The sequence below is a fragment of the Cygnus olor genome, chromosome 5 (assembly GCF_009769625.2).
Source record: "Cygnus olor isolate bCygOlo1 chromosome 5, bCygOlo1.pri.v2, whole genome shotgun sequence".
Classification (NCBI taxonomy): Eukaryota; Metazoa; Chordata; class Aves; order Anseriformes; family Anatidae; genus Cygnus; species Cygnus olor.
Genome location: NC_049173.1, coordinates 8,610,688 through 8,633,088, shown reverse-complemented (window position 1 = coordinate 8,633,088; position 22,401 = coordinate 8,610,688). Strand labels below are relative to the sequence as shown.

The following is a 22,401-nucleotide window of genomic DNA, read 5'->3' as shown; positions in this document are numbered from 1 at the left end:
AAGGATGAGGGGGCTGCCCTGCTCAGCCCTGAAGGCTGACGGGGGATCTGATCAATGTGCGCGTTTCTGAAGGGAGGGTGTCAACAGGATGCGGCTGGACTCTTCTCAGCGTTGCCCAGTGGTAGGATGAGAGGCAATGGGCACAAATCAGAACACAGGACGCTCCGTCTGAACACAAGAAAACATTTATTTACTGCAAGGATGACTGAGTACTGGTGCAGGACGCCCAGAGAGGTTATGGAGTCTCATTCCCTGAAGATATTTAAAAGCCACCTGGGCACAACCCTGTGCTAGGGGACCCTGCTCAAGCAGGGGGCTGGACCAGGTGCCCTCCAGCCATCCTGTGAAATGGGGACTCTGTTTTATTCCAAATTGCAGGCTCTCCATGGCCATATATATGTGTGGTGGCACGTCCGAAGGATGTATCTAAAATGCAGACATGATTTCAAGATTCCATTAGAAGCACTTTTCTCCTGCCTGGGCTTGGCTGATGTATATCAGATTTGCTCTAATTATGATCTCTGAAATGAGCCATGATGAGAGAAGTGGTATCTGAATTGCCCTGGTTGTATTTTTATATATATGAATCATCTTCCATTTGGAAAAAAGTTCAAACCCTTTCTCCTGCATTTTCAAACCTTCCTAATTACTTAGAAAAATCACCACTAAAATTGACAGGGAAGAAGGAAAAGGATGGCGATACTTTTGTATTTGATACTGCACAGCCCAACACCAGGCACAACCGTTCTCTGTGTGCATCACATTGCGTTGCTTCTGTCTGATGACTGCATCCAGGGGAGGGACGGACTGCTCTGGTGACGGGCAACAGCCTTCTGCTGCCCAGAAGCAGCAGTTTGGGCCAGATTTGGGCAAATCCAGCAGTGCCCTCACTCCTATCCCAACACACACACACTTGGGAGGCAAGACATTATTTATTATCCATATTCTTTAGCTTTTAAATGCCTTTAAAATAGCTTTTAAATGCCTCAGCAGCAATTGGGACACATGGTACTAAACCCTGTAAGGATGCAGAGCAGTGCAGACCCCGCCCTGAAACACCTTATAATGTAGATACATCAGACAGATGAGATTTATTTACTTTTCACAACTCAGCCGTCAGCTCTGCGGACCAGGCACAGCTCTATGCGATGGGTCTGCACTCTCACAGAGGTGTCTGACTGCCACAGACTGCGACTACTCCTTCTCCAGTGACTCTCCCATGAGCTTTCCTCCCTCTCAGCAGAACAAGCAAGTACCAGTTTTAAAGGCTTTTTATTTATGCATTTGTTTCTTAAACACCTTTTTAGATCCGCAGCAATTTCAAATCACCTGGCAGACACGATCGCTTCCAGCTGATCCGCACTGCATTTATCCCAGCCGCTATGTGAAAGTTTGCACATTCTTGGTACTCGGCTTCTAAAAATACCTTGTAGTCCTACAAGCACAGATAATGTAGTCATCTTAATTAACATTAATTCAATGAATTGCATAAACAACTGCATAATTAAATGTCCAGACTTGATTCTCTCTCATTCATGCTATTAACAGTTTTTCACATGACAAATAGTCCACATCTAAACCATGCTGATAGAATAATATACGTTCCAATTAGACCACTTTATTAAATCAAATTGCGTTGCTCAGTGTGTCTCTGCAGGATGCACGGCCTTCCATGTAAACTGCACAAATGATGATAAAGCCTCTCATTAAAGCATTTCCGATGGTTGGATTTCAAGGAGCGCTAAGAGGTAAGCCCCATTCTTCCCATTTTGGCGATAAGGAATCCGAGACCACAGAACACCTCCGAGAAATCACTTGCATTAGTCACCTCGGAGTCAAATGAAAAGAATTTGGCCTCTCAAGTCCTGCTCTAGATGACAAAGTTTGATCTAATTAAGCAACCATTATCCATACAACAAACAAAGAAGCATGTGTTCCAGCCGGAGCCCCTACCATTCATCCCCATCCCGGCTGCTCAGCATTCTAGCGGGCGCAAACGGAAGTACATAGCCATACAGCTGGTCTATAGTCTGAATGACACATTAGCAGAAGGATTTACAGACATGTTTGCTTATGAAATAAAGGTTTGCATGTTCAGAAATGCAAATGTTTTCTCTCTGGTACGGGAGCTACACATCACAGAGAAAGCTGCTCCCTGGAAGCTGTGCAGAGCTCAACAACACAGTTAGGATATCTGTAACTAAGTTCGCTTCCTTCCCCTCACAAAAAAAAAAAAATAGGGGAAACATCTATGAGAACTAGAGTGAATACACAGCTACCAGACCCTACAGACAACAGCAAAAGGCTGGAATAGCAGCTGCACTGAGGCCCTGAGTATCTCTTCAAAATAGTGGTAGAGCATTGCCATAAAAAAAGAGAGGAGGACACATTTATTAGCTTTTGAGTGAGAATCAACATTTGCCTCTCAGAGACAAACCGTGGTCCCAGAGACACCCATTACTGTTCTGCTAATGATGGAAATTGGGTGAGGATTTTACTTCATATTTCACTTCCAAATTTATTTTGAGAAAGATTTGAGAACTCTGTGGTGAGTTGAGTTGATCAAGGCAGGCAGATTTGCAGTTTTTTGCACCCACAACCAGCAAGAAAGCTTCTCTGAAAGTCACAGTGCTTTGATCTTATTTTTTTGGCAGCTTGGGTGCTATGTTGGTTTGGAACCACATGAAGCTGAAGATGACGCCCATCGTCTTCGGGAAAGTCTCATCATAAGCAAACTTCATGGAGTCTTCTAAAGGTATTTCTACAACTTCAATCAGCTCTCCTTCCTCAGGCTGGCCACCTCCTTCACCAGTTCTCATCTGGTCTGTTACTTCTGCGTAAAATAACGTCTGCCTAGAACCTGTCACACCAACTCCAGACCTGGAAAAAAGCAGAGAGGAAACTTAGTTTTAGATAAAAATATGGTAGTTAGGTACCTGGAAACCTGGATCCTTAACTTGTGTCCCTAAGCAATGCCAAAATACGTCCTTGCCCTCTGTTAATGTAATTGATTGCAACTTTCATGCTGAAGTATCAACACTTTTGAACACAGCTGCATATGAAATGCTTCTGTCTTCAAATATATTCTGCAACTTTGGGAAAATGTTAGCTTGAGGGAAGATGATAAACTTTTTTTGAAATTGATGAACAGTTGTTCTACATATACTGAAGTCAACATAAGTTTTTCTTCAGTTGATCTTGGTGAGAACAGGACTGCACCATGACCCACAGAGATCTACGAACAACAGAATTAAGCTCCTCAGTGTATCTGTATGCTATTATGCTACATTCGTTTACTTGTTGTTACACAAATATTTAGAGTTTTTACTTAAGAAGATTACGTCCATTCACAGCTGGAGTCCTCTACTCGTGGAATGGATAGATACAAGAATAGAAAGGCAGCCTGAGAGTCTTTCTCTATCCTTCCTGAACTTTAGCCTTGACCCAAATGGACCACCATAAGCACGCATGTATCTGAAATAATTCAGTCTCCCTGCTAAATTTATTACAGTGGATTTAGTTATTTTAGATTATGTAGTCTTTCTTCAGTTAGGCCACTTGCTGTGCATTATACTTCTTATTTGTTAATCCTCTATTTCCTTAGGACAAATTCATTTAGATATTTTTAAATAAGAGATGAGTACATAATCCACTCATTTAGTCCTTCAAAAAAAAACTCATTTTGTAACTGCAACTTCTTCATTTTGTATGATTACAAGTGACTTTTCATATTGAAGATGGATCCAAAGTTCACTGAAGTTAGAGAAAGCTGAAAAATAAGCCTCTAAATTATTACAGACACAGAGGATTCTAAGATTTGTAGCAGCGTTATGATCCTAGAGTGTGCATCCGCGCTTACCCAATCGTCAGTTAACTAAGTCTCCCAGCTAATCCAACATAAACCAGTCTATACCAGAAGGTCTCTCAATTTGCTAAGAATGCTGATAATTTACATGAGGTAAAATGCAATGCGTTTTCTTGGTATTATCAAGCAATAATATATAACGTTAAAGAGCAACACTGGAAATACCGATGAAGAGCAGACCGATCCCTTTTAGAACCCATCATTGCTGGCCATTTACGCTCTGGTCATTCAGTGAGCGATCTACCCCAGTTTATTCACCTTGTTATCTGCCACTGAACCATGTGCTGCCCATTCCTCACTTCTGGAGTTCTGCCCATACAAGGAGCCTCACTGACAGTACATATTTTGATGAAATAGTACAGTGTTTGTTCACTTTTTGGCTCTTTTCCTTCTTTTCTTGTGTGAGAAGGCAAAAAGGATTTTATTTTTCTTAATCAGCTGGAGAGCCAGATCTGCTTTCCTTTCTATACAGCAATACTTTTTCTTCTATTGTTTCTGCAAGAATTGCATTTTTAGTAGTAAAATAAACATAGGAAGCCTGGGGTTCAGCAATTGTTCCTGGGTAACTGATACTAAGAAATAAACAGCAAACGTTAATTTATACTGCAAACTTTCCAACACAGAGAATGCAGCTTGCTCATCTCTACAGGCACTATAAAAAAGGACAGGACTATGCACAATATATTTAATGTTACATTATTTCTGGTAAGTATCAAATCTGAACTTCATCTGGGGTGCCCCACCTGGAGAATGAAGATGCTCTTAAATGGACTTATACCCATGTCCACTTGATATTATGCAAAGGTTGTATACAAAAAACATAGAGACTTTATTTAAGAAGCCCTTCTATAAGGACTTTTTAGCTTGAGTATTTACAGTATAAATCTCCTGCTATACCACCTGTGACCATTTACTTACAAAATAGCTGCAGCTGTGGAAATCACAGGAGTTCACTTTCCACACACCTTTTTAAAGTAAAAGAAAAATGCTTGCTGTGTGGCTATAGCTTAAGATTCAGTTTCTTGTCGCTGTAGCTCAGACAGCACTGAGCGATTTCAATATGCTGTTATTTCACAGTGTTATTTACTCATATGACACTTATAATAAATCAGCATTGCTTTTCTTATGAACTGAACACACCAAGAGTGGCTACTATACTGAACACACTTTAAAGATGAAAGCACTGGACATCAAAGTCTTTCTTTGTTACAATGCCCAGAGTTACGGCCGGTTCAAGTGGGGTTTCTCCATGTATGCTGGCATATCATTTGCCATGGAAATCAATGAAAAATTTGCAATAATACATAATCAAGACAGGACACAGCCACATGTTCATCCTTTCTTAGTTGATTACCTACCTTCTTCTGGCACAACTTTGCTATGTGTTATGCATTAGAGGCTAGTAAGAACTTCCAAATGAGCTTTGAATAAAATCAAAGAGTGCTGGTATTAATATTCATGCTATTCTATTCTACTTTTGCCCCAGAACAGCACACTTGACATTTTTAAGACTATTTATAATCCCCTCACTATTTAGATCAGTAACTTTGGAGACTGGTGTGTTACCTTATTTATGCACATATTCACTGCATTTGTTGTCTAACTACACGACTATTTCAACCTCTTCAGTAATAGGTTGACACAGGAACATCCTGTAATGCATTAAAAAAAAAAAGACCTTTCTATTTAATATTTCTTAATCTAAATACTCTGGCTTACTCTGCTACTTTTTGCACAGACCCACATGGAATGCCCTTTACTAAATTAAACATTCTCCAATATTGCCTCCTGCTGTCTTTCACATTTCCAGACTTAGATATTTCTAGATTCTGCCTGTCCTTAGAAAATTGTCAAAAACAACAACAACAAAAACCAAACCCCAGTGCTACTGCCAATCCATTTGTCTTAGTACCTTTGTTTTTTATAGAAATGAAAAGTTAGCAGGTCTGTTGCTTTGAAACCAATCTGAGTCTCCATCTGGATGAAGTAATAACGTGTTTTAAAATATACTTTTGAAAATGTGTATACATTTCAGCAGAGGGAGGAAGAGAGGGGAGTGACAAAAAGTGAGTCTACCTGCTAAAGAGGCAACAGGCTACAATTATGTTTTCAGTATGCTTTCAGGTTTATCTGTCACGAGAAACTTCCTATGCTTTTGCACAATTATTTGCACTTTCTGAGCCCTTTGTTTAAGGAACACTACACTGATGTGCCTTTATTCATGGTTTTATTACTTCTGCTTACTGCTACCTTCTTCCTCTACCCTGAGTCTGTGACATATGTTTTTCTTTTCCCTAGTATTTCACACTACAAATAAAATGCTTTTCATCTAAAATGAGTCACCTATTAACAGATTACAACTATATTCATTAGCTTTGCATCTGTGAAAATCACAGGGGTCAGCACACACGGACCGCAAGTGATGAGTTTCACCCTGGGAAAACCACCCCCTGACAAAGGTGTCCCCCCTTCCAGCACAAGGGGGACCTGCTCTGGGGGAGGGCAAGCAGGGTCTGAACTCGCTGCACTGCCCCACAGCAGGACTTCAAGCTTCAGTCTCACTCTGCAGGCTTTGCACCGAGCTGCCCGGATCAGGCATGGCATGGCTCGTACTGACCCAGACCTACTCCACCTGGCTTGACTCAGCTCACTGTTCCAGATGTATTTTGATGTGCCTGCCTCTCATTTACCACTGTGGGACAAATGCAAATGATCTATACAAAACACAGCTCTGATTTACTCATCCCTTTCTCATGAGGATACTCTGAGAAGTTCATAGTTATTTTAATTAACAGCTACATGGCTGACAGAGACTCTTTGTCAAATCATTAGGGCTTAAGTTCACAAACCCTGTAACTTCGACAGATAGACTTAAAATTAAAATCTTTAGTAATAAACTTTAAGCATTGCTTCAGAGATGGTAAGAAACCTCTACTACCTTTGACAGAAGCAAGTCTAAGAATGTAAGCATATCAAACTGAGGATACCGAAGCCGTATGGTTTTCATCACAACAGTAACTTCAATTTAAGTTTAACGCATCAAAACCAGACCGTATGCTGCTGTCCCACATTTCACTTTAATAAAATGCCCAAATAGTGGGATCAAACCATGCTTTCGAACCTGTGGGCAATGCACTTGTAGGCAACAGCACAGCAGAGATGCAGTTTATGCAAAGTGCTTTTCCTCACCTCCTGCCCAGGGGTGGGACTGGCTGGCAGGACGAGGCTGTAAGGAGGGTGTTTTATCTCTACTTCCCTCTTAGACCAGGGAAACACAAGAGACAGATTGTCACTGCAATCTGTCTTTGAAGCACAGCAATAGCAGCTACCACAAAGTCTTTGTTTAGCTCTTCCCTTTCATCGAATATACAAGGAAATATGCAGCACCTGAAACGGAGCTCACAAAACAGGACTTTTCATTCCTCAAGTCTAAGTTCACAAGCATAAAATATATGTTTTGATTACAGTTGGGTGGCAGAATCATAGTGCTTTAAAAAATGTTTAGTAGTTCCCACAAGCTACAAGAGATTGAGTCTACCTCCTATGAGTGCCTATGCTCATTAACAGAGAGTTTCAGCTTGAAATTCTTCTGTACACACACATGCACATTTGTAAGCAGGGTCAAAATTCAAAGTGTGTACTCAAGTTTAACTTCCCCTTTTCTCATGTCCAGGTACTCATCTATGCAAATCAATTTTTACATTCAATATTTTAATTTGAATGAACAAACATCTATGACAAAATAAACAGGATTCATACTGTGCTCCTCTGCTGAAAGGTGGGGAACAAATAAACTAAATTGTAATTGGGAAGATGTATTAGTTAAAGTCAGATTTCTGACAGACAGTAATTAAAAGTTAAATCTCTCATCTCTTAATATTTAATAAATTATATAAAACTACTTTTATGTGCTCCTGTTAACACAGAAATACATTTTTTGGTTTTAATCTAACATAGTAAATGTGAAAACCCTTAATGCAATATATCTATTTATAAAATGTTAACCATTTGAATGCAGTATGTGGATATATTGTGAATTCATAGTTCAAGTTTACATATAAATGTGACAAAAATCTCTGATCAAGATCTATTTAGGCATGCCCCATGTAAACTGATGAACAGTGACATGCAGCTCCTATTGTCACTTCTTAGGACCTTTGTACAGTTCTGACATTATAAGCAGCAGGTGCAGGAAAAAAGCAGAGAAGTAATTAACATAAAATTATATTACATTATGCCATCACCCAACAGGTGTACTAGCAGGTGATCTTTCTAATTATAATGCACTCCAGCATTTTGAAGGCCGTTATTCTTTCTACATAATAACCTGTGAATACAAACCATTTTTACCTCATTGCACAGGGACTAATAGCCGTAGCACGGTAATTGGAACATCCAATATTAATTCTGTGAATACCCTCCTTTGTTGTATACTTTTGGAAAAAATTCAAATGTAGGAAGATTAAAGTAAGTACCTATGTTAATATAGGTAGGCCCTTAAACTAATCCATCTGAATTTTTTACAGCAGGGTTGGGAACCTGCAGATCCTATTATATCCAATTCATATCCAAGAGTTTTGTACAACCAGTAAGAGAAAATGAGGATGGGATGAAGAGGAAAGAAAGATGAACCAGAGGCTCTAAGTAACCTTTTTCCTGTTGCTCTAACATATTATCGAAGTCCAAATCATTTTATAAATACTCCTCAAGATGACCAAACATTTTGAGAACTAGAAGAAAATACTGTAAGTATCAATGACAATTATTATAACAACATATTTACTAATAACAACAACAACAACATATTTCTCTGTCCCTGTCTTGTAATGAAACAAGTCCCAAGGAAGATAGCTGGAAATATTTCAACATAAGAAACTAACTCAAAGCTAAAATCCATATGGGATTCAAATCAAAAACTGCTGGGATACGATGACAAAAAGAAAATTTGTTTTATCTGATATACGAGTAAGGCTAGTTCACTTTCAAGTTTGTGCATTTAAGAAACCAAAACCGGATGAAAGCTCACAGATTCATTTTAGAGCTTTTAAAAATGAACAATTTCACTGACAACCATTTTCACGAAGTCCCAGTTTACAGTTACATCTACCATCCATTCAATTTTTGACTTGAAGCCATACACATAGCTGACTAGAACTCAACACAACCCTAAGTGTCAAAACTATCACGATGGAAAATGAAGTCTCCAAAAGTGGATTAGTTGCTGACAGAACAGAAAAAAAAAAATTACTCTAATTGCAAAATGAGGCTACTCACTTTGTGCCAGTCACAAAAGTAGCAATTTTTGCAGCCATGCTGAGAAGAGAAAACTCATCACAAAGGTGAAAACTATAACATATTTTTCAGAATGATTCCTGCCTCCATCTACACAGGTGAACCACGTACATTCAAATCCAGTTTCTGGCTGGCATAACTCTATCATAGGATCAGATATTTCTGATTTTCAAAAATGTGAGTCCTCTGATCTCCTGTAATCAAGCCCCTCTTAATATATTTATCTTTCTCATGCTCTGCCTCCAGTTCAGTCTCCTTCGTTCAGCCACAGCATGCTGTCTCCTTGTTGCTGGAACAATTTGTTCCAAAGACTCTTGCTCAAATAGCGTGCATTCTCAATTCCTGGCTTTCTCACCGACTCCAGCTACTCTGTGGATCATTCAAGGTAATTATGTTGGAGATCTGCTTAATTCGGTGCCTGACTTCTATCTGATTAGTATCATGTCACAGGAGCTTTGACAGAGCTTAAAAATTGAGTCCAACAGCTCATTTGTAAATGCTTTTGAAATACCTGTAGCAGTATAGAAGTTAACTTTTCCAGCTAGCTGAGAAACTTTAATAATAATAATAAGAAATCCTCTAAAAACACTGCTGCAGACCCTGGTAATAAATATGAAGAAAATGCTATTTTCAGACTACCTTCAGTCTTTACTGCACCCAATTCTTGAGAACAGAGAGGAGTTCTGCTTCAAGTTTAGGAACTGTCCACATTTCTTTAAAAGAATTCCTCTCCACCACAATGAATGTACTTTTCCTGAGTCCATTTACTTTTCAGTCCATGTTCTTTCCCTGCGTTGTTGCTTCATCTCTTCTTCTCATTTATAATTGAGAAACTATTCCATTTTTCCCCCTAGTCCAAGTTCTTCCTATGTACTGTCCATGTCCCTCCCCTTCTCAATCCATTAGCCACAGAACTGTATTTACTGTTCTGGCCAAAACTGCTTCTCCCTTTACATTTGTTGTGTCGTCTGCTTTCCATATCCTTCTGCCAGGTCTGCTTTTATTCAAGTCAGGCAATTTTCTTCTCATTACCATGATTCTAGAAATGGGTGTCATTAGGCATACAGGTCAACTCCTTGCTTTCAGACCGAAGGATGTATCACAGGAGTTCCTGCTTGTATGAAAGCCTTCTCACTGCATGCAATTCTCAGCTTTCATCTACAAAAATCTAATAGACTTAACTCGGTAATTCTGCATTATATTTTAATCAATATTTTTAATGGGGCATTTTTTTTGCATCAAGAAAAGAACAACAGCTAACAGATTTGTACAGAATATATGATGTGCAGTCAAAAAATTCCAGCTACAATAGGATAACAGCTCTTGTGGGTAGGATTAGCAACACAAACAATATAACTTCAATTTCTTAAGGCTTTGGATTCTATCTAATGTGACTGTTTCATTAAGGAGCTAGGAAATCATGATATAGTTAGAAATTGAAGAAACTGTGAAATTGGTGCAAATCTAGAATGAAAATGGTACTCATGGAGTGGGTATCACTGTCGAATTGGAAACACAAACCAAAACGAATTCTACTGTGCACCAATTCAATATAATTCAATATTTTGTTTTAGGACTTGCATGTTGAAAGAGTGACTGCAGGTAGCAAAGCTGGGATGGATTATTTATGAGAAGCTAGAGATGAGTACTGAAATTCAAAATCATCCCAACAACTTGGAGAATTGGTCTGTAAAAATGGGATGCAATTCAGTGAAAACAAGTTAAAGGTCCTGTGTGTAGGCAGGAGTAACAAAAGCACACAGACAGACAGGCCTGCATTCAAAGAATGCCAGTCCAGTACTTCTGCAGAAAATAGTTTTGAGATAAGAGAGGCCTCATGGACCAAAATCAACAACATAATGCAACTGCAAAAGACATCTTACTACAGCATATAAACAAAATCATCTGTAAGATTAGGGAAATAATGATTGCACTCAATCTGAAACTGGTATAGCCTCTATTAAAATACTGTGCTCCACTTTGGGCACTGTGTTCTTAAGAAAGATGCAGACCAGATGGAGAGAAGGCAGAGGACAGCAGAAGGAATGATCAGACATCAAAAAAACATAGTCTATAGAGAAGCTTAAATCAACTAAGATAGCTTTTCATAGACAAAAATAAAATCAAGAGGAGACCTGTTCAAACAAATGCATGGAAGGTGCAGAAGTACTTTGCATCCACTGGGAACAGGGTAATAAATCACAGATTTGAAATGAAGAACAGGAAATTCAGACAAGATATGCAGAAAAACCTGCTTATGGTAGGGACAGTTAGCCACTTCGAACAGAATGCTTGCAGAGGCTATGAAATGATTAGATTTTAGGGAAAGCACAGATGCACATTTGTCAGAAATTATTTAAACCCTGATCTTTGGAAGAGGAGCAGTCTAGACGAGATCCTCCCAAAATTCCTTCCAATTGCATTTGCTAAGGCTTTTCTCTGACCTGCTGCAATGGAACAATTAATAATATAGAGCTACTATTACACAGATCACTGGGATAACAGATAAAAATAGAAGAATGATGCATTTTAACTATTAATGACATGCATGGTGCACTAATGTCACTTTATGTCAATGTCTTTGCATTGACACTCACAGCATGAAACAGCATAAACCATTTGGAAAAACCTGTTACACTTAGAAAAAGCTCTGAAATTCTTATATGTACCATAGCCATTATGGAAAAAAATGTCCTCAGCAGAGTCTAGGGGGACCAATTATTTCCTGTCTTTGCATCAAATAGAAGTATCAAACAGATATGCCAGACTTTGGCTGAAGGAAGAGTAACAGGATATTGCTAATAGCAAGACCATAACATTTAGAATAAAATTTTAATACAGAATTTAGTAAGTCCAATAAAGAAACTGTAAAAAATTCGTCTTTGATGCTTCAACCTTTCACATTAATCTGAAAAAGTAAATACTATACATGGCCTTTTGACTTCAGCATGGATCTCCATGGACAGAAAGCTGTGCCCACATAGACAAAGCAGGACTGGGGGATTAACATATTAAGCATCCTTTGCGTAGGTCTCAACAGAGAAAACTGCAGTTGTATGCTCTCTTTGTAAGTCTCAGTGCAATTAAAAAAAATCAACTTATAAAATAAAAAAAACGTTTATCAACCAAAAATGTGTGCTATTTTAGCAAGCTGAGAATCATTATTGTTGAGTCAAACTTCTATACTGACATCTACAGAAATTATATTCTACTCTTCCTATTTTGTGGCTATGTGTATATATCTGTATGCTACAGCCCATCAGCGTCACCCAGCCTATGAAATGCTACTGACAGCTTTTCCTCAGAAATCTGGAAGGCACTTTTTCTTTCAGCAGAACAAACCCTCAATCTAGTTTCAAGGAGTTGTAAGAGACAGCTCCTGTGATTCACCCCTCCCCTCAACAGAAGCACTGCTTGTTAATCCAGCAGGAAATAACATTTGCCAGGATTGACAGCTGTGGATTTGTATTCAATTCCCAAATTAAAAACCAATGACAAGGCCTACTTCAATGGAGATGTCAAGCAAAATGAAGAAAGTAAAAAACCTGCTGCTTTCTCTGTAAAATACAAAGATACATACATTTTTGATAGCGATACTAAAAGCTGGGAAGGAGATAAAATGGGATTAAAGCTGCATGCAAAGTTTCTCCTGAGCTTTTTTTTCTTTTCTTTTCTTTTTTTAAGGAACTCATATTTTTGTAATTTTCCTCTTACTCTTAATATAGATTTTAAAACACGTTAGAATCTATTTCAATAGCTACTTAAAATACTGCAGCAAATGTTATGTAGAAAACTCCACAGTCAAATCAGCAAAATCTTAATATATAACATTAATTACCATTCAATTAAAAGAAGCATTAATTATGCCCTAAATATATGAAGAGACCAAATGGCACAAGCTCTTATATTTCATATTAATAGAATGTATGAGCCCATCATGAGCAACTTATACCAGAACAGTAAGAATCAGAGGTGGAACAAGCCTGGCACAGAAAAGCCAGGCAGTTTTCTAGTGCTGTAACAAACTGCTCTTAAGAGCCCAATGCTACTTTTTTTCCAGTTCTAGCAATAGTTGAATTCTCACTTGGAATTTCATCCTGTAATTATCAGTTTTTCATTCCTAAATTCTTAATAAATACTCCTTTTGCTTGCTGAAAATTACACCTTACACATACTTTCAGATGTTCATGTTTCTCCAACACACTGCTTAGAACATTAATTCACATTCAAGCCACTTCAGAAATCTGTGACACACAAAAAATGCAGTGTTTTTACTTACTGTTATTTACCTGTAAGAAGTGATCTTCCTTAGGTTTGTAACAGGAACACGATAGCCACACTCTTCTAAGATCTCCTCGCATGCAATTTCTTCTAAAGAAAGGTCTGGCTTGTCTACAATGCCAGCACAGAGTTCATATGTCACTCCTACCACAGCAGGTAAGGGATTCTCTACACGAGATAAACTCTCCTTGTCCTGGTTCTCAAAGAGTTGAGGATGATGTCTTTCTAGTTCGCACATGTAAACAGCTTAAAAAAACAAAAAACAAAAGGAAATGTTTTTTGAGTTTATTCATATTAAATGGAAAAAATATATAACATATGAATTTTGCCTGGGAATTTACAGCCATCAGAGCATTGAGAGCAGCAAGTATTCAGTAGTGTTATCTATTAAAATTATCACACTCTGAAAATGGACTGAAAACTTTAGAGAATAAAAGTTCTTTTGCCACTTCTGTAAATTTATTCTTTGAGCTCTATTTGTGCTTATATCATTTGGAATGAGTTCATGCACACCTTTAAAAAATAAAAAATAAAAATAGGAAGCTAGTTCATCCAAGAAGTCTACATCCCAGAAGCTCCAAACAGCTTCCATTTGCTGGGCAATGTGGATATCAGGATTTAATTTAAACTATGCAATTATTTTACAGGAAAGTTGGGTTGTACATTATGTACCATGTGCACAATGATGAGTCTTTCAGCCTGTCAACTCAGCTGTTATTTAGAAAGGGTATGAAAAGCATGTATGTTTGTTTGGAAAAAAAAAAATCCTCTTTTGAACATATAGTTCCTTGCACAGATTCCTGTGTGGAGTTTGAAAAAGACTTCTTGAATTAATCTACAAACAGCTGCCACTGTAATGGACTCCTAAAGAAAGTGCAAATGCCAGATTTTAGCCCTCATTTAAGCAAAACCTCTCGCTGATGTCAGCAGAAATTTTGCCTGAGTTAGAACTGCAGGACTGGATGCAAACACACAAAGAATCATTGTTGACAATTCCAGATTATGGTAACTTTAATTTACAGGTATAATTCCACTTAAAATGTCATGTCTACCCCCTTGTTTTTCTTGAAAGGTTACCATGAGGGTGTCATAAACCACCCTGAATAAAACTATTTTAAAATTTGAAACAATTTTTATTCCATTAAAATATTTTACATCCATATTTCATGTATGTGTAACATGGTTTTCAAATGAGCTCACCCTTTATTTCCCCTTCTAAATCTTCTACAGCTGGCATATAAAAGAGCCCAAGTTCAATGGACAACCTTTTGTTCTTCCAGTTACTGCATTTAACTCATTATTTCTTAAAACTGTGGTACACAATCAGATCCCTAAAGAAACGTACTGTAAAAGTAAAGTAGCACAGTGACAACTTCTCAAGCACTTTCTGTATCCCAGAAATTGGTGCCTAGGCTTCTTCTGTAAGACTGCTTGTGACAACTCAGAAGGGTCGTACAGAAGACCAGCACTTCATGGGAGCTGTCAGTCTACACAGAAACACGAAGTGCAGAGTGTCCAAAAATTTAGCATTGTCCAGAACTCATGACCTTCAAAGCTGTTTGTAGTAGGTACACCTAGGCCCTTGAGATGCAAGCATTTAAGGAAAAAAGCCTCCAGTTTTAACTGAAAGACATGGCAGAGCTCAATTTTCTTCTTAAAATGCAGTAAAGAGGAGGAAAAAAAGAGTAGTCAACGCAGAGTCTGAGGGACAGATCCTTGAAAGGTGAATATTGTTGTTAATCCAAAAAATTTTAAAAGCTATGGCAATTATCACAAATGACAACTGCCTTCGGGATCTTGCTGAGATAAGCAGAATACTCTGAAGATTGTGTTGATTTGTCAGTACTGACATATCTTTATCAGCAAATACAGAAAGGCACAAAGCATACATTCCAGTAGAGGACTTCGGCACCAAACCAGGATGCAGGTAAGAGTGTGGGAACAGAAATATGAAACTGTGATTACAGTAACTCTCTGTTACAAGTCTGCTGAATCCCTGAAACCCATCCTGTCATTCCAGCAGGCACCTGCCATTCTCCTCCTCCCCCAGCACAACTGGGCTCCATGTGGATCAAAGTTACATTCCTGGAAGGACCCAGTCGAGCAGTCCTCCTCAGAGCAAAACCCTGGAATATGCCAGCACTCAAAGCACACTAACAGCTTTTCTCTGTAGATAAGGAAGAAAACAAGCAGTACTCGTCACTTCTTTAAAGGAATCCAAAAATTAGAGAGTGTTCACTACAGAATCACATATGAATTCATTATCACCAAGCCTGGAAAGGTTCAGACTCAATTTCGGTCTCATATAGAAGCAAAACCTAGAAGGCCAAGTTGCCTGCTAATATTAGGGAACAGAGGAGTCCCCCATCTCTCTCCTGCAGGTGGAAAACTGACTGCACAGCTGACATGCCAGGGGACATAAAGTCATGGATGAAGTATCGGCCTCTGGTCTGTTGGCTAGGGCATGCCCTTTGGATGGAAACCTGGGACTTTCCTCTTTCTCATCACAGGTTGTCAACTTACTGCAAAAGCATAAAGAGTTCATGCAGAAACTAGAACCCAGGACTCCGCTGCCAGCCCCGTGGCCCACCCACTGGTGCTGTGTCTGGTTGCTCTCTCTCGTCTTCTGATGGCTTACGCTACTTCGGTCAGACAGAGCCACTTCTTCACCACCAGGCAGCCTCCTCCATCATCAGATGTATGCATGCAACCAGCAGCAGTGCAGTGAGGACTCAGACAACCATCTACTGCTCATTAAGCACCTTGACTAATTACCCTGCAGAAGCTCAGCTATGAGGAGTCTCAGAGTGGAGACTGTGGCAGAACTGAGGTACTTGCCTTTCCTTCTGCAAATGTGAGATGAAGGAAGGGCAGCTCAACTGAATTGGTCAAATAAGATGGTAACAGCTATTCAGAGCAGTCTTTTTAGATGACCCGTACAGGGATTTGTTTGCTCTTGCTAGAGAGAATAAAGTAACAGTCTGGACTTGGAGGGGTTAGTGGGGTTTAGCTGACTGGAGAACGTGATAGCTTCCGTGTAAACTTCTGATTTCTCTTTGATTACACCAGAGTTTAGTGTCTCCTGAAACAGAACGTGGCTTATGACTCAAATCTTTGATATTGCTTACTTTGAGTCAATGCAAAAACAAACATCACAATCCACTGAAAGGTCATTATTCTTACAGTGAAAAAAAAACAGGGCACATGTCCATAGGTACTAAGGCTAGCCATACCCCAGAACATACAATTTTATTATATTTGAGAATGTGCGGCCATCTAACTGCTATAATGAGCATTGCCTGAAACCTTGGTCAGTAAGTAAGGAGTGAGGAACTAACATGGAAACTACTGAGATACAGGTGTAACTTTCCATTCTCCATGCTCTTTCCAAATACCAATTTTATGACCATTCAAGGTGGCCTAAGTCTACAGTACGCTGAAAAATACAGTCCTGCGTGCCTCACCAAGGCTGCATGCTCCTGCCACCCTTCAAGCTACCATGAGCTCTTTCAGGACGGCCAGATAAGCTGCCTAACCCTCCACCTTATCTGCCTGCAACCGTATCAGACCTCTGCTGGGGCTGCATAAGGGTCGGTGCCGCCAAAGGGAACGGGGTGGGAATGTGCGTACAAAGCGGGACAACTGCCTGCAGAAGCAGCGCGGACTTAAATGGGAAAACCTGGCCGTGACACCACACCCTCAGGAAAGGCGAGCACAGATGTCACCCGCCACGCGTGCAGGGGACGTGCCTGGTGCCTGAGCTGCAGCTGTTTGCTCACCAGAAAAGGGCTGCGTTATCGCCTTCCTGGTGGGACCTTGGCAGGGGCAAGCAATGAGAAAGTCTTAGCCTTCACTTCTGCTCTGTGAAACAGGCACCAAGGCAGACAATAACCAGCTGATGGAAATATAATAATAGTGATGTGAGTCATGTAGGAGCATTGTTGCATTCACTGGGCTGCTATGGGATGTCTGACCGACCACCGGTCCCTACGGTCTGAACAGCACCAGCCTCTGGAACAGTTCAACTCCAAGAACAATCCAGTCTGTTGAGGCAGATTTGACATTTCCATGGAAACGATATAATGGACTTGTCTGTGTTGCTATTACGTACATACATTTATATATGTATGCATATACATGTAGGCTTTTGCCTAAGACTGCCTCAAATTGATGAACGGCTATATGAGCGATTTTATTCAGCTGGCAAATAAAAGGCACTGAATTATGGATAAACAGATAAACAAACTCTCCATGTAATAATCAACATATTGCTTCGTGAGGAATACGCACTATTATTATAACAGTGCTGCACAAAACAGAGCCTATCAAGCTCTGTTGGTAAGCAAGGACAGCACGACACCGCGCTAGAAAGTTTTCAATAAAGTCTACCATAAACAGTCTTGGAATGGTTTCTTAGCAACAGTCAGTGAAATATCTTGTGATTTTTTAATTAGCATGCAAACAACATGCATTTCATTTTTAACTTCCAAAAAGTAAATATTGCTTGGAATTTAAAAAAAAAAGATATAAAAAGTCCGAAAAATATAGCATATTAACTTAAATTCATAATATCTCATAAAATGAAACTGTCCACGTATTAGTGACACAATAGCATAAACAGTCCTGAATTTTTATCATTTTAAATTTGCAGGTATATAAACCACAATAACACATAAGCTGCTTTAATTTAAAATAAAAATAAAAAAAAGGATTGTTGTGATTCTGAACAAAAGCCCCCAGCTAAATACTAGATAGGTAAAGAAGGAGCTTCAAATAAAGACAACTTATTGCACGATCATCATAGAGCTGTTTGAAATTTCATCCAAAAGAGGACAATGACAAGCCCAAAAGCAGAACGTGAGGCTACCTTGATCATTCGTTTCATCTGTAATGGAAATTTCCTTGGTTAGAAATTCCAACCTATTGAAAAGTGTAGGCTATCGTACAAAGAACAGAATATAGAACAAAGATTTTATCACCACAGATGCACCAACTTTTAACTGCTAAACCCTTAAAGCTTGCTTCACAAGAGAGCAAAAGTAAATCTAAAAAAAGAGGATTACCTGGGCGGAACTGCTTCACCACTACAAAGCACTGCCGAGAACTATTAAAGATCAGGATTGACACACTGAGGAAGAAGATAAAAAAACAAAAGATCAATGCTTTATGAAGGATTAATGCAGCACTATTAAACTTACATCTTGAGAATTTCATTTTAACTGCATAAATACATAGAAGATTTATTACCAGAGACACAATGCAACAAGATTCTTGACCAAAATCCATCAAGAGGAATAGATAATGGGTCATGTTCCCAAAGCAAGTCACTTTTGTCTCCTGCCATATAGATAAAGTAACTCGCCAATCAATTCTTCTCTCCAACAGGAAAAAAAAAAAAGACAGACCAACTCTAGGGACATGGTTACAAGACAGCAATAACAAGAAAAGAATTTCTTAAAAAACATTTTCTTCCCTCCTAACAGGCCCACATGAGGATAATCTAAATTTTAGGAACAATCCAGCCCAATTCACAACCAGACTTCCATATAAGCACTGAGCATCACCTATCTGTGGCCACTTGCTGAACTGGGGCCTTAAAAAAGACACTATCCAAGTCCAATTTTGTCCAAATTTAAATCAGAAGCAGTTTTAACTGCTACTGCATTCTATGGTTTAAAAGTCAGATTTTAATCTTTCCCCCATCCTCCTGACTGTTTGAAATAAATATAATAGGGAAACCTGATGGGCTGAGTATTCAGAGATGCTCATAAAGTGCGAAGTACTGGAGTTCCCCACTCTTTTTTCCAGTAAAATTACTCTTTGATTTTACTAGTTAAAAAGAAAAAAAAGAAAAGAAAACAGACAAAAGTCTCCCTCCTAAGTTGGTAGCCCATTAAAACCTGCAAAAACAAGCATGTATTATGCTTATTACCATAGCAGCATTCTGTCATTTGTTATGCCTCACTGTATGCAATGGTAAGTTAATTCATTATTCTACGAATTCTACAATAGATTATACTAACAATGGCATATTTGCAGAGTTTAGTCAAACTTTTAACTTTCCTTGTAAAAGAGCTGTATATTTATTTTCACTATTTGATTTTATAATGCAGTCTCAAGCTGCCAGAGTAACTGCTACTTGATGATTATCAAAAACAATATTAATGTTTATTATAATAATATATAAAGACCAAAACAGAAGGGGGAAGTCCAGATGTTAACGTTTATATTCATGGTTGTTATTCTCAAAGAGCTGTACGGCATATTGATGGCTTCCTGCCCCACGAGATGTCATTTGCAGGCAAATTTCAAGCAAAGGTTTTAGCCTTCGGAGACACTGAAAGTGAATATTCGTTCTTTTTGTAGAAATGGGGGTTCTTTCTGACACAACCCCAAAGTATCTGGGAGCTGCAGTGTGGGCTGCTAGAAGAGATGAAGTTAAACTACAGTCTATAATGTTTTTAAATTTAATTAAGTATTATTCTTTAATTATTTTTTTTCCCCCTTTATGTGGCCATTCATTTTTGCAAGAGCAGTACTGTCTGAGGGTAGGCATGGCACAAAAGGGGATAAGGAATTACTGCTACCGAATATATGTATATGTATATATGTATATTGACCATCATTCCAAGGCAGAGTACGTTGCCTGAAACTGGAGACAGCAGCAGTCCAAGTCCAAGGTTAAAGAGAATGGTAGGGACTTCTAAAGGATGCAGTTGCCCTTTGCCTTTCTTCACAGCCACCACCCCAGGCCCAATTTTTCCTTTGGCATGCCTTCTTCAGCATGTCTCATTAAATAACTCATACCAACTCATTAAAAATGGTTCAGCTATTAGACATTATTTTTTTTTCCTAAGAGTCAATCATTTGAGATTTTTATGGAACAGATGGGAAAATTAAAAACAATCTGTCAGAATTAAGGAACAGGATCAAATTAAGCTGGAAAGGAGTAGCAGCAAGTTATTACAATTGTCTGCTTCTCACACCATCTTGAGATGAGAGGGTACAGAAATGGCACAAATCTGCAGAACTTTCTATTTAATTACTTTTAGTTTTCTGAGAGACTGACAAACAATTTTGAACATAAATTTACATGTTTTAACAAACCGCAACACGCAAGTTCTAATAGTTCTTGTCAGACTTGGAGAGGAAAAAGTTCAAAATTAAAGCTTCTTGAGATGAGTGTGACCCTACAAATACTATTTGGTATTTTTTATTCCACAAGAAACAAGATAACATGAACTATTTCCACAGGTTACTATGCTTATAACTTACAAAATGTCATTTAAAGCTGAATTCAGGAGAGTTATTTGAGGATTCCATAAAGCTAGGGCAAGACCATTCAACTGATCTAACTGGAAGATCCCCACAGCCACTGCTTTCAGTGAGTTTCCTTACTGCTGCAAGAGCCCAAAGATGTGGTTTCAGTTCTCTGGTCTGGCATATAAGATTAGGAAAGTATCTTCCAGAGTTTTACATCACCACACAAAGAATTTATTACAAAACTATTTCAAAAGTACTATTTTTACAGATGATACAGGTTACCAAAAAGTTCTATTACAAAAGCAGAGTTGCAAATGCATCTTTTAGTGGTAACATACCACAGGATATTAGATGAATATTTGACGTTTCAAGGCGATTCCCTTTAAAATATTACAACCTATCCTATTTTTAAATATTATATATCCATCTATGTACGTTAAAGTGGTCAAAAAAGAGTAAACATATAAAATAAGCAATTAAAACTTACACAATGACTCTTGGGAACATCTCCACAAATAAAAGATATGGAAGATCAACGAAGCCTAGCTTGTGTTATCAAAAGGGAAAAAAAGTAATAATAATAATAAAAAAATATCACACAATCCTACTGGTGGCGGTGGGTGAGCTGAATTTCCTAAAAAAGTACAAAATCTCAACAAGACATTAATCTGATATGGATATTAAAAGGTCCTAACCTAACAACAGGCTTCAGGTCCACATGAGCCAAAAAGCTGCACAGTGCCACTTTTTTCTTTGTTTTTTACAAAGGAAAAAAACAGTCTAATGTAAAAGGGTCAAGGTGGATCTGAAACTTGCCTCCATGCTTTTAAAACAAGCTGCACAACTAAAACAGCTTAGACCTACCACCCTTTTCATTCTGGGTAGCGGGTCACTCCTTTTGCAATACTCTGCAGTTGTAAATCTTTGCTGGCTATCCCTGCAGCAGCTGACACGCAGGCAAACAGCTGGTGCAAAAGACCAGGTCATTAATGCAAATGCCATGCCACGGAGCCACAGACCTGCACCCGGGACACACCGGGCTGAAACCTCGTATGCAGGGAGCACTTGGGGTACTTGCCACTGCTGGTGGGCTTGCCACACGTCTGCAGGCAAGAGGTGGCAAAGGAGAACACTCTCCAAAACACCCTGTACATATATTTGCTTCTGCAAAACACGGATCGCCTTCAAGCAATAATGGAGCCCTGGCTCCTCTGTGCTGCGTTTCTCAGAGGCTGCTTTAAGGACTACCACTGAACAGAAACAAACCGCATTAGAGATGCCACGGTCTGTACAGTGTCTTCCAGTGCTGGTGATGACCACAGACCTGCTCAGCCTTCAGGCCAGCTCCTCCTCGCTTCAGACGTACAATAAATCACTGCTCCAGTGACCAGAGGCTTTCTCCCACAGAAGGCATGCACATAAACAGGGCACTGTGCAGTACCACAGGAAACTGTTCTTTCTATAAATATAGCAACAATTAGTGTAGCCTTAAAGTATTTTAAGAAGGATAAATACCTAAAATGTCAGCAAGATGTATCTAGAAAAAAAAAGCTAGCCTGTGCTCAAGCTTTTACTCTAATCATGTTTGCTGAAAAATGTGCCTGGTCTTGGTACTTAATAGAGCATTTTCTTAGAGGGACTGAACTATTCAGTCCAGGATCTCACCTCGCAGTTAACCGGTAGAATTCAAAGAAAAGCCT

General features: G+C 38.9%; 1 protein-coding gene across 2 annotated transcripts in view; it reads right to left on the bottom strand.

The window, feature by feature from the left end:
- Window positions 1–1,256: 1,256 nt before the first annotated feature.
- The window catches only part of NUDT14 (nudix hydrolase 14), a 60,182-nt gene continuing 39,037 nt past the window's right edge, over window positions 1,257–22,401 (bottom strand). For both annotated transcript variants that reach the window (XM_040558810.1, XM_040558811.1), the window contains exons 3-5: window positions 18,502–18,566; window positions 13,447–13,684; window positions 1,257–2,880 (exon numbers count right to left, since the gene is read on the bottom strand). In XM_040558810.1, coding sequence (XP_040414744.1) covers window positions 2,640–2,880; window positions 13,447–13,684; window positions 18,502–18,566 — 544 coding nt within the window. In that variant the 3' untranslated portion in view covers window positions 1,257–2,639. The remainder of the gene's footprint in view (window positions 2,881–13,446; window positions 13,685–18,501; window positions 18,567–22,401) is intronic.